The following is a 16059-nucleotide window of genomic DNA, read 5'->3' on the forward strand; positions in this document are numbered from 1 at the left end:
GCGGTTGGGGCCAGGAAACTGTTAAAGTGGCGGAGGGCGTCCGAAGAGTCGCGGATGTAGGTGGGAAGAGACTGGACAAGGGGAGAAAAGATAGAGTCAAGATAGGAAGAGATAAGTTCCGTAGGGCAAGAACAGGCTGAAACGATGGGTCTACCCGGGCAGTCCTGTTTGTGGATCTTGGGAAGGAGGTAGAAGCAGGCTGTGCGGGGTTGGGGAACTATGAGGTTGGTGGCAGCAGGGGGGAAGATCTCCAGAGGAGATGAGGTCAGTGACAGTCTTGGAAATGGTGGTTTGATGTTCGGTGGTGGAGTCATGGTCCAGGTGGAGGTAGGAGGAGGTGTCCGAGAGTTGGCGTTCAGCTTCTGCTAGGTAGAGGTCAGTACGCCAAACAACAACAGCACCACCCTCGTCAGCGGGTTTAATGACAATGTCAGGGTTGGATCTAAGAGAATGGAGTGCTGCAAGTTCAGAGGGAGGGAGGTTGGAGTGAGTGAGGGGAGCAGAGAAATGGAGACGGCCGATGTCACGGCGGCAGCTAGCGATGAAAAGATCTAGAGAGGGTAAGAGGCCAGGGGGAGGGGTCCAGGTAGAACGGGAATTCTGCAAGCGGGAGAAAGGGTCAGTTGTGCGGGGGGGAAGACTCCTGGCCAGAGAAGTGGGCACGGAGACGAAGGCGGCGGAAAAAGAGCTCAACATCGTGCCGAGCTCGAAATTCATTGAGATGGGGGCGTAAGGGGATGAAGCTCAGGCTTCATACTTACCATTCTTGTTTTATTTACAGGGCGAACAGTACTGGCGATTTCAGAATGGGGTCATGGACAGAGGCTATCCTCGAACAATAGCAAGTGGCTTTTCAGGGCTGAACGGGAAAATAAGGGCAGCTCTTTCAGTGGCTGCGTACAACAACAGACCTGAAACAGTGTACTTCTTCAAAACTGGTTATTTCCTTTTTGTTTCCTTTTCCAACAGAACTTTTCTATTCATTTGTTCTGCTTGATGGGAATTCATACGGATAATCTACAAAGTGATAAACATCTTAAATTCTATATAACAAAATACATTAAATGTTTACTATGCATCAGAAATACGTAACTTCATGGCGCACTTTATTGTTGCAACAATAAAAGCATAATAGCACCGTTCGGAGACATCTAGTCACGATTGCAGTTACTTTCTCAATGGAGTATGTAACCATGCAGAGACAAAAGTTTCTTTATTAACCAAAATACATTGTTTACTCCAGGTGGGCGATACCAGAAATATGTGTATCACCAAAGAATCTCCACAACTTGCCCACAACGACGCACTGCCACCTACACCTATCGGACAGTAAGGCGACGTTTCAAACGGCAAACAATGGTGGTTATACAGAAAACCACTAAACTGTTGAGAACAGGTACAATTTTCTTATTAGCAGATTCACTAGCTAAAGCAGGGAGTTTTGAAGTGTTGTCTTGCAATGTCAATCTGTGGAACTTTAACTTTCAGAAAGTTGATATTAAGCTCAAGTTTTGTATTTTATGTCCAATCGAATAATCATTCAGCCGAGTATTTTCTTTCAATGGCCAGGTTAAGGTTTATGGGCCGCAGTGTTCAAGGAAAACTGAGAAGGCAGTAAACATTTACATTGCAATTTTATTTTCCTCAAAATGACTAAATGAGTTGTGCAAATATAAAATTAAAACTTGAATCCATCCTATGTAGGCCATCGTGCAGAACTAATTTTTTTAATTGTGATCGTCCCATAATAGCAAATAGGATCAGATACTTTTACTACTTCCATGTACCAGGGCAATTTTGCAGAAAGCATGTGAAAATAACCACCCCTCCGCTGCTAGTTAATTTATGTAGTTACTGGATAATGGCTTTGCATATGTTATATGGGATTATAATGGCATACAGTAGGAAACTTGTGCTTCTTTGGAGGAGGTTTTGATTTAATCAGCTGAAGAGCAATCAAATGGCAAGATCTGGAGGGTGGCTCACCTGATGCCAGCAAGCCACCTCCATGCTAAGTTAACCTCTGGAGCTTTTCATTCCAGTAATACCCCTGCAGCGTAGGACAGAAATAACTTGCCAAATTTATAGTGCTCGTTCTCAGACAGCAACTTAGTGGCTATTATTTATTAATTGCTACAGATGCTACAAACATTTTTGGTGTAGAATGTGCAAATAATACTGCATTCAGAAACTTGAACATGCTCGAATGGAGTATTCTGTCAGATGAGAGAAACTAGGCCCATCTCTTTCTTGAAATGGGCTGTTATTGAAAGATGGGTTCTGTGTCGGTCTAACTGAAATTCCTGCAGTTGATCACAAATCCCCGGTACACCACTTAAGGTCTGAGGACCTGATGAACACTCCCTCTGGTGTCCTTGCGGAGGACACTGTACCAGCTCGTTGCACTCACTGCAGATAATAGGTTAGAAACTAGTTCTGCAAGACGTGAACACAGTAGTGACCACGCGAGCGAGCACATACGTGAGTGAATTCCATAGTGGCAGGTCACCAAACCAAATAAGCCCTTGAAACTGGGGAATGACGCAGCTCAGCTGAAAAATAAAGGAAATTGCATTAATCGCTTTTCAGCTACAAAGTAGTCAGTGTTCTTGCTCAGGCCAACATCCCCAGCACCGAAGCTCTGACCACGCTCAATCAGCTCCGATGGATGGGTCACATTGTCCGCATGCCCGATACAAGACTCCCAAAACAAGCGCTCTACTCGGAGCTCCGGCACGGCAAGAGAGCCCCAGGTGGGCAGAGGAATCGCTTCAAGGACACCCTCAAAGCCTCCTTGAAAAAGTGCAACCTCCCTGGAAATCCCTGGCCCAAGACTGCACAAAGTGGAGGAGAAGCATCCGGCAAGGCGTCAAACACCTTGACCCAAGCACCCCACCCACCCGCCCCTTCAACCACCGTCTGCCCCACCTGTGACAAAGACTGCAGGTCCCGCATTGGGCTAATCAGTCACCTGCGAGCTAATTTTTAATGTGGAAGCAACTCATCCTCGGTTCCGAGGGACTGCCTAAGAAGAAGAATGGGTCAAGAGCTGAAATTTGTTTATCTGGTTTACATCAATTACATTTACTTGCCACGACTGTAATTTAGGCATTATTCTTGGTTAACTTTCTTTCAGCGCAACTTTCTGTGGAAATGTCAGTCAGAAAAAATTGGCGTGGATTTCCTGTAAGAATCACATCGGCCATTTCATTTCCAAATCCTCAACGCGCAAACAGATACGAGTACTATGTCGTTTCGGGTGGTAAGTTTCAGCTTGATTTATGTTTGGGGACGCCACAGCCAACAGCGCCAGAGACCCGGGTTCGAATCCGGCCTCGGGTGACTGTCTGTGTGGAGTTTGCACATTCTCCCCGTGTTTGCGTGGGTTTCCTCCGGGTGCTCCGGTTTCCTCCCACAGTCCAAAGATGTGCAGGTTAGGTTGATTGGCCATGATAAATTGACCATTAGTGTTAGGGGGATTAAAATATGTGGGGTTACGGGGATAGGGTGGGATATGTGTTGGTGCAGGGGTTACGGGGATCGGGTGGGATATGTGTCGGTGCAGGCTCGATGGGCCGAAATGGCCTCTATCTGCACTGTGGGGTTTCTGTGATTCTGTGAGGAAATTGCATATGGATGTCATAATTTTCTAAACCTCTAGATTGTGCCTGTAGATCGGTAAATTGCAAATGTTATTCATTATTTAACAAGGAAGGAGGGAGAAAGCAGGTAACTACTGACTCATCAGTTTACATCAATTGTGGGGAAGTTACTGGAATCTGAGTGACTGAGCACTTGGACAAGTATTAGCTGATCAGAGATGTGTGAAGGGTAGGTTATGTCTGATTAATGTTTAATTTTAAGAGATCACGAGCATGGCAGATAGGGGCGTGTCTATTCATGTTGTCTACATGTACTTCCAGAAAAATTTAGTAAGGTTTATTAGCAAAAATGAGCACATTGGAGGTAACCTTGCAACATGGTTGGGAGGTAGGAAACAGAGTAGGGATAATGGGAACATTCTCGGATTGGCGGGATGTGACGAGTGCCGTTCCCCAGGCATCAAAACTGGAGCTTCAGCATTTCACCATATATTAATAAAAGTTGGATATTCAAGTTTGCAGATGACATTAAGAGGCACAGTAAGTTGTGTAAATGGGAGCAGGAAATTAAAAAAGATTGAGTTGGCAAAACTTATGGCAGACAAAGCAGTTCAATGTGGGGGAAGCGTGAGGTCATTCACTTTGGATCAGAGAAAGACGAATCAGAACATTTTCTTAATGATGAGATTAGGAACTGTGGAGGAGCAAAGGGATTTAAATGTCTGTGTACACAAAACACAAAGCTGGGGCATAGGTACAAAAAGTAATCATAAAAGCTAATGGGAATGTTGACCTTTATCGCAAGGGAGTTGGAATTCCAAAAGGAAGTGATGTTTTGTTTGTACATAGACTTGGTCAGACCCCATCTGGAGCACTGCATTCAGTTCTGGGCACCACATTTCAGGAAAGATATATTGACCTTGGAGGGGGTGCAGTGCTGATTCACCAGAATACCACAGCTTAAAGAGTTCAATTATGACGCAAGGTTGCACAAGCTTGGCTTGTGCGCCATTGAGTTTAGACAGTTGAGCGGTGATCGAATTGAAGGGTTTAAAATGATAAAGGGATTCAATGCGGTAGGCAATCCAGAACGAGGCGGCAGAATCTTCAAATTAGAGTTAGCATTTTTTCACATAAAAGGTAGTGAAAATCTGGAACCCTCTCCCCCAAAAGGCTGTGGATGCCTGGACAACTGAAATTTTCAAGATGGAGATCAATAGATTTTTGTTGGGTAAGGGTATCAAAAGACATGGGACAAAGGCAGATAAATGGAGTTGGGGTACAGATCAGTAATAGAATGGCAGAACAGGCTCGAGGGGCTGTATGGCCTACTGTTCCTATAAAACAATGGTTTGCACTAATTGAAAATAGAAAGGAAGCAAAATTGGATACAACGCTTAATAACAAAAAATGAAGGTTTACACTAGCTCATGTGAACTTACTTGTTCATTTAAATTTAATCAATCTTAAATAGGATTTTGGAATTACTATAGATTCCATCATCCCATCAGTAGTGAAGAGAGAGAAATATTGCTGCTTTTTACACTAGGAGAATCACTAACTTTGACGAGAAGAATATCAACCCTCTGGTAAGAAACAGCTCAATTTAAACAATTAGTTTTAAAACCTCGCATTAAAGATTGAAATTGTCAAATGGCAGTATTAAAGATCTTCACTTCTCCTTCCTCCCCATTAATCTAATCATTTTGAAGAATAATTTTCTTTAACTTTATAAAGTCTCATTTACAGTATATCAAAGGCTTGAAGCAGACTGGGTCCAGGCATCCTTGAACTTCATGATCTAGCAGTCTGGGCATTTCACTTAACCAAAGTTGAGCAATATCTCTACAGTAGTTTTTTCAAAGTAGGAGGAAGCATCTTCTTAATTCAATTTTAAGTAAAACCAAATGCTGCACTTGTTTGACATCTTCCCCTTGTTTCACTCCTCTCCATTTAGATAAGTACTACAACATTGATCCAGTCAACCAGAAAGCTACCAATATGAAAAGCATAGCAAAGGACTTGTATGCATGCAATTAACAACCTTTTGAGAAGAAAAATTCACACATCAACATGGTGTAAAAGGAAATCATTTTATTTTTCAATGGAAAAAACATTACATCGTGACGAGAACCCACAAATGTTTGAAGTTCAAAAATTTTAGTTTTATTGTAGCAACGAGCCAAACCAGTGATCAATACACTTCACATGGGTACAGGCACTTCAACTATGATTTCCTCTGTTTAATCCTCCTCTTCCTCCCATTGAATGGCTCATACCTATAATGACAAACATGCAAGTAATAACCTGGAGTTCTGGGAAAGGTCTACCTAAAACTATACTGCTGCTTTAACTTTTGAAGTATTTCTAGATGCCAAATGATAAATGTTAGGTTGTAATATACTGATGACCAAAAAACTCCAAATTTTCTGTAAAGGTCATACTTCCTTCTTCAACCCCTGCCCATGGACATTTTTGCAACCTGAATGAAAATCAGCTGATTCTGTAAAAATAAAATCAGGATTTGTACATTAACTGAAACTTTAGATTGTTTGAATTATAATTGTTTTTGAATGTGCAATACTGGAGTTGCATGTAGAAGTAGAGGAAGGATAATCAGAACATTACAGTAATATTTACAACCCAGTCCTGGAAGCTGGGCAAGCTTTAATCAGAATAAATTTGGGTTCAAGCTTCCCTATATGTGAACGCACATTACCTAACCGGATCAGTCACAAGCACACATTAATTGAACTGCAGCATACAGAATCCAGAAGTCCGACAAACCAGACTCCACTTTGAAAAACAGCTTGAAGTGCACTTTGGGTTGGGGCTAGGGAAGGCTGCATTTCAACAGATATTCCCATTCTACTTAAGTTATATTGGGAAATCAAATAGAATTCTTTTACCAAAAGGGTACAAATTAGCCTACTCCCAAAAAATGTACAAAATACCTTTGTCCTATACATGTAACTAAATATTTGTTCTTAATGCTTTTTAGCAATGGTAACTTCGAAAATATACATGTAGTTTCCACCATACAGAACAGATCGTCTTGTGTTGATTTGTGTTAACATTCAAAAAGACAATTTCTAATTCAACTTTATTTTATAAAACAGAAAATGCTGCCTCATTGCTGTACAATAAAAAAAGCATAAACTACATACTCTGCCTTTTTTATACAAAAAAGTACATTATGGTTTGCACACTTCAAAATGTAGACTTTAAATGGCAGTGAAGATACAGCTGCTAAAACCCTAATCCATGCCTCATTATCCCAAGCATGGATTTCTCAAATGCTTTCCTTGGTAGCCTATCCGAACCGTTACCCTTCATTAGCCAATTCAGAACTCGGAGCCCAAATCCTATCTACACAAAGGTCAGCCTTGCTAACCCCCTGGTTCCTTATGCCAGTGAATTAATTTCAAAATCTTTAACATTTTTAAATTCCTGCAGCCCTACTTCCCAGTTTGAATCGGACTGGTTTTATTGCTTGTTGCCGGTCTCCGCTTCCCCCACCCACAGATAGCACATCTGTGTCACCACTCCCCTGCTCGCTCAAAACCACTTTGCCGTGCTACATCTCACACCCTTCAAAAACGTCTTAAAATCCATCTTTTGGACCGTGCCTTCAGTCTCCAACCTAAATTCCTCCTTTTCCTGCTTTGTGTTCGCCTCGCCCCTTGTAAAGCATTTGAAGATTTGCTTTTAAAATGAGTGCTGTATAAATTGGGAGAGGGCTTTACCCAATGTTTCCCCCTAAATTTTTTTTGGGTGCACAGCCCCTTTAGGGGACTGCGCAGCCCAGTTTCCTCGCATGTGCAAAATTTAACATCGGAAAAGCTGGTCCCAGGCTGCACGGGACTGCCAGAGAGCTGCGTGGCCGCACAACGTTGGTCTTACCTCTTCGGCTAAAGAACTGTCTCCCTCGAACAACATTTCTCCCCATCTGTGGATAAAGTCGTACTCTTCTCAAAGGTTTAGGCTGAGTGATGCTGGCATCTATCAAAAAAAAAGTCATATATAAAAAAAAAATCCAGAGACAGTAGTACACAAAACAGTGATGGCATGTCAAAGAATCCTGGCTGTTATGGTTGATTATCAAAGGCTCATTACTGCTAGACCAAGATAAATCTTGGTGCTGTAATCAATTGTCTGGTTCAGTACTAAAAAAAAACCCATCAGGTTTATACAGTAACTGAAAATCTAACATTAAGGAATTAGAGAAAGTGGGCAGCACAGTGACCACACATTGATCAGAGGGATGTGATGTCACCACACTTGAGTTACTATGGGGATCACGTATTTCACATCAGACCAATTTTGTACACCACCTCATAGACTAACTCAAACAGGCATTGACAGAGGCCTGGGACCAACTCACTTCCACTCTGAACAAATGGAGATATATACACACATTACTGAGAAGGTACAATTTCTATAGATTTTACAAAAAACAGAAATGCTTTCCATTATATTTCACAGAACTAACTTAATACTGCCCTCATCCATTTGTTGGAGCACTTTGTATTAATTCACCGGATTAATGCTCGTTAGGCATAGGGGCTTGGTGCACTTTGCGCAATCATATACATGCACAATACAGGTGAGAAAACATGCACAAATTCACCACTGCTCTTTTAAATTACATACCTGCTGAACTGGAAGGAGGATCCTGGCTAGTGGATGGGAGATCTGCCTCTTCAGATGGCTGGGCAGATTCTTCCTCCTGATGCCCTTCAATTTCCAACATATCTGAACCAAGACTGAAAAAAATAAGGTATGCTTAGTTTGCCAATTAACTCACTCACAGGGGTGAAGCACTTTTCAATTAAACACAAGTAATTGGGAAAAGAATGTAATTGAAAGGGATCAAAAATTAATAAAAAGCTGTATAACATGAACAGTAAATAAGTTTAAAGAAAAACACAATATATTGGATACTGTGCTAGGATGCTGCTATGTAACTGCATTTCCATTCATGTTTACTTATTAATTTCCAATGTGCCACTACGGACAGATGCCTGATGCAAGCCATTCACATCCCCACAGAGAAAATAAGAAGGGAAGAAAAAACAAAATAAGCAAGTGTCACTCCAGGCCACTAGTTTTTCACCAACCCATCAATTATACAACAGTACAGGCCAAAGATCTAGATGATTACAGCCTCTCCCCCCTCAGCCAGGAAGATACAAAAATTCTTGCAATGTAAAACTGAATGTACATGATACATATAAATGGAAGAATGAATGGGGAAAAATGCACAAGCAAGTGATGGTGCTTTTAACAGCTGCTTGAGTGAATTCTAATTTCAAGGTCCTACTGACATTTATACATTGCTCTACACCTTTGCTCCTATAGTTCTAAATAGAATCAAACTGTTGCTCAAGTACTAGCTAAATGTCACACCAATTTGTTAATGTTTAAGCTGCTGTGCATTATTGGATTACATTGATAAGCACAGCACTTATCACCAGGGGTTAATAAGGCTTTGCATGAGACAGGTAACCAAAATGATACCAGGTCCTGGGCTCTTAACAGGATAGAATCAAGGATTTGAGGCTACTTTCATTGGAGAAACACAGGCTTAGAGGGGACATTATTGAGATTTAAAAAATAATGGAGACTAGATTTTGTCCAGTTAGATAGCTTATTAAGAGAATTGGAGAGGGTAGGAATAAGGGGCATAAGCATAAAATCCTTACAACATTAAAGCTGCTATATGAATGCAAATTGTTATTGTGGAAAAGAATTAGGTTAGATCTGGAAAGTACTTCTTTTCAGAAAATCGTCAGTTCCACTAACAGAAGTAAATTGCTGGTTAGCTGGGATTAGAAGGCTTTATGGATTGCCATAGTTTCCCGGAGATTTACTTAATTTCCTTAGGCAATTGCAAACAAATTTCCCAGTGTTTTTCTTAAAATGAGCCTCAAGCTTTTTCCCCCTCCCAGGAGATTGCGTGACTGGAGAGCGTGGGTCATTGGCACATAAGGCTGCATCATGTCTGAATAGGATGGACTTCATGGTTTTTTGGCATCCTTTTTTCATATATTCATAGCGTTAACATTCCACAATGTCCTACATTACTCACCATAGTTGGTCAAATAAATTTACTGAGATCTTTAATGTTGAGTCAATTCAGAACTTAGTTACTATTCTAAATCAACTGAAATTTATCCAAAACCATTTTGAAGCATTTCTGAGTTATTATTTTCATAAGTGTAACATGTCCTGCTGCAGTTGTACAGGGCCTTGGTGAGACCACACCTTGAGTATTGTGTACAGTTTTGGTCGCCTTATCGGAGGATGTTCTTGCCATGGAAGGAGTTCAGCGAAGATTCACAAGGCTGATCCCTGGGATGGCAGGAATGACGTATGAGGAGAGATTGGGTCGATTGGGCTTATACTCGCTGGAGTTTAGAAGAATGAGAGGTGATCTCATCGAAACTTATAAAATTCTGACATGTCTGGACAAACTAGATGCAGGAAGAATGTTCCCGATGGTCGGAGAGTCCAGAACCAGGGGTCACAGTCTAAGGATAAGGGGTAAGCCATTTAGGAGAGATGAGGAAGAATTTCTTCACCCAGAGAGTGGTGAACCTGTGGAATTCTCTACCACAGAAGGCGGTTGAGGCCAAGTCTTTAAATATATTCAAGAAGGAGTTAGATATATTTCTTAGAGCTAAAGGTATCAAGGGATATGGGGAGAAGGCAGGTACGGGGTACTGAGTTTGGATGATCAGCCATGATCTCATCGAATGGCGGAGCAGGCTCGAGGGGCCGAATGGACTACTCCTGCTCCTATCTTACATAAGAACAGAAGAAATAGGAGCAGGAGTAGGCCAATCGGCCCCTCGAGCCTGCTCCGCCATTTAATAAGATCATGGCTGATCTGATCCTAACCGCCAATCTACTATCACAGAACCATTTCCTGAATCTAACAGAATTAGACACACGGAATAGGAGCAGGATCAGGCTACACGGCCCCTGGGCCCGCTCCGCTACCCACAGGGCCATGTCCGATCCGAACCTAGACTCATGTCCAAATTCCTGCCCGCTCCCCGTAACCCTTAATTCCCTTTACTTCTAGGAAACTGTCTATTTCTGTTTTAAATTTATGTAATGATGTAGCTTCTACAGCTTTTTGGGGCAGCATATTCCATGGACCTACCACCCTCTGAGTGAAGTAGTTCCTCATCTCATCTCAGTTTTGAAAGAGCAGCCCTTTATTCTAAGACTATGCCCCCTAGTTCGAGTTTCACCCATCATCGGGAACATCCTCCCCGCATCCACCCGATCCAACCCCTTCACAATCTTATATGTTTCAATAAGATCGCCTCTCATTCTTCTGAACTCCAATGAGTAGAGCCCCAATCTACTTAACCTCTCCTCATATGTCCATCCCCTCATCCCTGGGATTAACCGCGTGAACCTTCTTTGTACTGACTCGAGAGCAAGTATGTCTTTTCTTAAGTATGGACACCAAAACTGTATGCAGTATTCCAGGTGCGGTCTCACCAATACCTTGTACAACTGAAGCAATACCTCCCTATTTTTATATTCTATCCCCCTAGCAATGAAAGCCAACATTCCATTGGCCTTCTTAATCACTTGCTGCACCTGCATACTAACATTTTGAGTTTCGTGCACCAGGACCCCCAGATCTCTTTGTACTTCAGTACTTTCCAGTTTCTTGCCATTAAGATAATAACTTGCTCTACGATTTTTCCTGCCAAAGTGCATAACCTCTCACTTTCCAGTATTGTATTCCATCTGCCAAATCTCTGCCCACTTACTTAGCCTGTCTATGTCCCCGGCAGGTTTTTTATGTCCTCCTCACTCACTACTTTCCCTCCCATCTTAGTATCATCTGCAAACTTTGATATGTTACACTCGGTCCCCTCCTCCAAATCGTTAATATAGATTGTAAAGAGTTGGGGACCCAGCACTGACCCCTGTGGAACACCACTAGTTACTGATTGCCAGTCCAAGAATGAACCATTTATCCCAACTCTCTGCCTTCTGTTAGATAGCCAATCCTCTATCCATGCCAGAATATTACCCCCAATCCCGTGATTTTTTATCTTAAGCAATAATCTTTTGTGTGGCACCTTGTCAAATGCCTTTTGGAAGTCTAAATACACTACGTCCACTGGTTCCCCTTTATCCACCCTATATGTTACTTCCTGAAAGAACTCCAGCAAATTTGTCAAACATGACTTCCCCTTCATAAAACCATGCTGACTTTGTCCTATTAAATTATGATTATCCAAATGTCCTGTTACTGTCTCCTTAATAATGGACTCCAAAATTTTACCTACCACAGATGTTAGGCTAACCGGTCTATAGTTTCCAGCCTGCTGTCTACTGCCCTTTTTAAATAAGGGTGTTAAATTAGCTGTTTTCCAGTCTGCCGGGACCTTTGCCGAGTCCAGGGAGTTTTGGAAAATTATTACCAATGCATCCACAATCCCTACCGCCACTTCCCTCAAGACCCTAGGATGTAAGCCATCAGGTCCAGGTGATTTATCCGCCTTGAGTCCCATTATTTTACCGAGTACCACTTCCTTAGTGATTTTGATCGTGTTTAGCTCCTCCCCCCCTTTAGCCCCCTGTTTGTCCAGTGTTGGGATATTCTTAATGTCCTCTACTGTAAAGACTGATACAAAATATTCAGTGTTTTTGCCATCTACATATTTCCCACCATTAATTTCCCGGTCTCATCCTCGAAAGGGACCAACATTTACTTTAGCCACCCTTTTTCTTTTTATATAACTATAAAAACTCTTACTATCTGTTTTTATATTTTTTGCTAATTTACTTTCATAATCTATCTTCCCTTTCTAAATCAATCTTTTTTGTTATTTTTTGCTGTCTTTTAAAGTTTTCCCTATCCTCTATCCTCCCACTAGATTTGGCTACCTTATATGCTATTGTTTTTAGTCGAATACTATCCTTAATTTCTTTACTTAGCCACGGATGGCTGTCTTTTCTTTTACACCCTTTTCTTCTCTGGAATATATATTTTTTGGAAGTTGTAAAATAACTCCTTAAATGTACACCACTGATCATGTATCGTCTTACCCTTTAATCTATTTTCCCAATCCACTCTACTCACTTCCGCTCTCATACCTTCATAGTCTCCTTTATTCAAGCTCAGCACGCTTGTTTGAGATCCAACCTTCTCACCCTCTAATTGAATATGGAATTCAACCATGTTATGGTCACTCATTCCAAGGGGATCCTTTACTAGGACATTTAAAATTAATCCTGTCTCGTTACAAGGACCAGATCTAAGGTTGCTTGCCCCCTGGTCGGTTCAGTTACATACTGCTCAAGAAACCCATCCCTAATACACACAATGAACTCATCCTCAAGGCAGCCCTGCCCAATTTGATTTGTCCAATTAATATGATAGTTAAAATCCCCCATAATTATAGATGTTCCCTTATTACAAGCCTCAACTATTTCCTGATTGATACTCCGTCCAACAGAGTTGCAACTGTTCGGAGGCCTATAGACTACGCCCACTAGTGTTTTTTTCCCCTTATTATTCCTTATCTCCACCCAAACTGTTTCATTATCCTGATCTTTTGACCTAATATCATTTCTCTGTATTACAGTGATTCCTTCCTTTATTAACATAGCCACCCTGCCTGTCCTTCCTGATCGTTAAATAACCTGGTATGTTTAATTCCCAGGCATTGTCACCCTGCAGCCATGTTTCTGTAATGGCCACAAGATCATACCCATATGTAGTTATTTGTGCCATTAACTCGTCTATTTTGTTACGAATGCTACGTGCATTCAGATAGAGAACTTTCAAAGATGTTTTGTGACACTTAGTTCCTGCTTTTGCCCTTTTTATTACTTGACCTTTTACTCCATACCTTCTGCCCCTTCCTGACACGCTCTGGTTTTTAATTTCCCCACTGCTACCTAAGTCTATGACCTTCTCTGTTGTCATTTTTATTATTTGCTCTCTAGGAACCTCCCCCCCACTAGTTAGTTTAAAGCCCTCTCTACAGCCCTAGTTATATGATCCGCCAGGACTCTAGTCCCAGCACTGGCCAAGTGAAGCCTGTCCCAACGGAACAGCTCCCTCCTGCCCCAGTACTGGTGCCAGTGTCCCAGGAAGCAAAACCCATTTCTCCCACACCAGTCTTTGAGCCACGCAAACAGAAAATAAAAGCAATTGTAAAAGTGAATTAATTTAATACATTTAAATGGCTCCTTAGAGTAGAGTATTTAGAGCCCAAATTTAGAAAAGTACTAGTCTTTCATCTTACCCCTCTTGGTCTGCTCCTTCTACAAATACTTCATCGCCATCATCGCCACCTCCAGACTCGGCCGGGTTAGAGAGACTGCTTGTGGATGTTGTAACCATGGGGACAGATTGGGAAGCATGCTCAGTTACATCTGACTGGGTACCCTCATTGAAAACAGTTGCTGAAGGAAAACAAAAGTAGCAAAACTTTAGTTATCTAAAGAAGCGGAATTCTCAGCGCCGCACTAAAATGCTAAAAATCAGTATCTTATTATGCCAGCAAGTGGCATTGTCTGCAGGTTTTTAAAAAATGTAAGGCCTACAACTCTTCTGTCGGACCATTACTAAACCGGCATGGCTCCATATTACACTAAAGCAAGAGAGAAACCCCCAACAGCCAGTTCATGTGGTCAGAAGCATATCCAGTGCTGCAGCTCAGTAACAAATTATACTGAAAATGTCATTGTATTGTACCTATATTTTAAGCAAATAAGTTTTCACTTTCACTCCTTGCTTTTGCTGTAATATACACATTGCTGATGCTCACAGTACATGCATGTCCTGGCTGGGACTTCAACCAGCTTTGGAATCACTGAAAAAATCTGAACACTGGTCTACGCACACACTGAGCACTCGAACACAAATGAGTCTCGGGTATCACTACAGTCCAAGAACTAGTTCTGTACTATTTAAAAAAATTAGCAAGAGGATTTGCAAATTTTTGGAACAAGGCAACCACTTCAGAAAGATTGAATGAGTGAAGGAAAACAGATTATTCAATTTTAAAACCATATGGATCAAATATTCAGACTGTAGCTCAATCAGCATTATACCAACATGCAATTCTGTAAAACTTTAAATGTAATTAACCATGAGATGTTTAGAATCAGTTCTGGCTTGTTCAGAGATTTTCCAGGTATAAGCAGCACAATTGCAAGAAGGCAATTTGCATTATATATCAGTTACCACAAAAATAAGCGGTTACTGAAACAGGCCATTCGGCCCAACATGTTGGTGTTTTATGCTCCACTCGAGCCTCTTACCACCAGTCTTCAACTACCATCAACAGATCGTTCTATATATTTTTTTTTTAAATTAGAGGAACAGCACAAATACCTCAATTTTGTTCCAATTAAAATTGGGTTACAACATAGTTCAGGGGGGGAAAAAAATCAAACCAAACTGAAAACACTGCAAAACAAATGGTTAGTGGTATTTTCTTCCCCATATGAAAAACAATTCGTGCCCCACAAAAATCAATAGTTTTTTTGAAAGCTTTAGGCTGAAGGTTAGAAAAGTGAGACACACCTGTAACTGTTAAGTTAACCATTCACTCAATATCAGAACAGTTCTATACAATATCTCTGCATTAGATGTGAACAAAGTTTTGAAACATAAAATATGGCAACACTGGTTAGTGTGCAAATATTTTCATTTTGGATTATTTCACAATTCAGCAGACATCTATTTTTCCAAAGATCTGTCATTCAGCACCAAATGAATTCAGACTCCTGACAGAACAGCAGTTCTCAATAACAACTTGTAATTATATAGCACCTTTTGTGAAAGAATTCTACCGTATAACCTTTTTAGAAAAATACACTACCTTATGAAAGAATTCTGGCCTTGTTGAGATAAAACAGTGGTTGACCCTGAAGAGTAGGAACTCTACCTTATAGATTCTTTAAAACATGACAAACTGGATTTGGAAATTTAGAAACCTAACTATGAAATAGCTATGAAAGAATTCTGGCTATTGAAACAGGACAAGTTGTTGACCCTGAATAAGTAACCTTATTAAAAACAGAAGAATGGGTGGCCTTGAATGGGTAACCTTATTAAAGCAGAACAATGGTCAACCCTGGATAAATGATCTTGATTAACCTCTTAAGGATGACACGAGGTAAGGGACATCTGCCCTTTGCACATATATGGTAAACTCCCAATAACTATTGCTGATGTGGCAGTAAGAATTGGTCAACTAAAAGATGATTAGTGATAATTAACTTGGATCAACAGAAATCTTATGAAATACAACTGAAAAAGGGTATAAATATTGAGGTCTCGAATGAGATATCAGACTCGCTTTAATTGGGCAAAGTGATTCTCGACTGCAGGGGCGGCTCTGTAGTCTTCCACTCTTTGTACCTCAGGGATCGAAGGTAATTTGATAATTGATGGATATCCTGT

The 16059-nt window shown here is 41.1% G+C and overlaps 2 protein-coding genes across 9 annotated transcripts in view; one reads left to right on the forward strand and one right to left on the reverse strand.

Annotated features, from left to right (window-relative positions):
* LOC147121981 (uncharacterized) overlaps positions 1 to 6766 on the forward strand; it is a 41439-nt gene extending 34673 nt beyond the window's left edge. The window contains exons 12-15 of the mRNA XM_085978122.1: positions 782 to 938; positions 1244 to 1396; positions 3137 to 3262; positions 5560 to 6766. Coding sequence (XP_085834248.1) covers positions 782 to 938; positions 1244 to 1396; positions 3137 to 3262; positions 5560 to 5642 — 519 coding nt within the window. The 3' untranslated portion in view covers positions 5643 to 6766. The remainder of the gene's footprint in view (positions 1 to 781; positions 939 to 1243; positions 1397 to 3136; positions 3263 to 5559) is intronic.
* The window catches only part of LOC147121982 (nucleoprotein TPR-like), a 107136-nt gene continuing 96758 nt past the window's right edge, over positions 5682 to 16059 (reverse strand). For all 8 annotated transcript variants that reach the window (XM_085982591.1, XM_085982587.1, XM_085982590.1 and 5 more), the window contains 4 exons: positions 13892 to 14051; positions 8256 to 8368; positions 7506 to 7604; positions 5682 to 5881 (listed from right to left, as the gene is read on the reverse strand). In XM_085982591.1, the coding sequence (XP_085838717.1) occupies positions 5826 to 5881; positions 7506 to 7604; positions 8256 to 8368; positions 13892 to 14051 (428 nt within the window). In that variant the 3' untranslated portion in view covers positions 5682 to 5825. The remainder of the gene's footprint in view (positions 5882 to 7505; positions 7605 to 8255; positions 8369 to 13891; positions 14052 to 16059) is intronic.

Source organism: Somniosus microcephalus, chromosome 3 (assembly GCF_052327205.1).
Source record: "Somniosus microcephalus isolate GS21.2 chromosome 3, FLI_Smic_1.0, whole genome shotgun sequence".
Taxonomy (NCBI): Eukaryota; Metazoa; Chordata; class Chondrichthyes; order Squaliformes; family Somniosidae; genus Somniosus; species Somniosus microcephalus.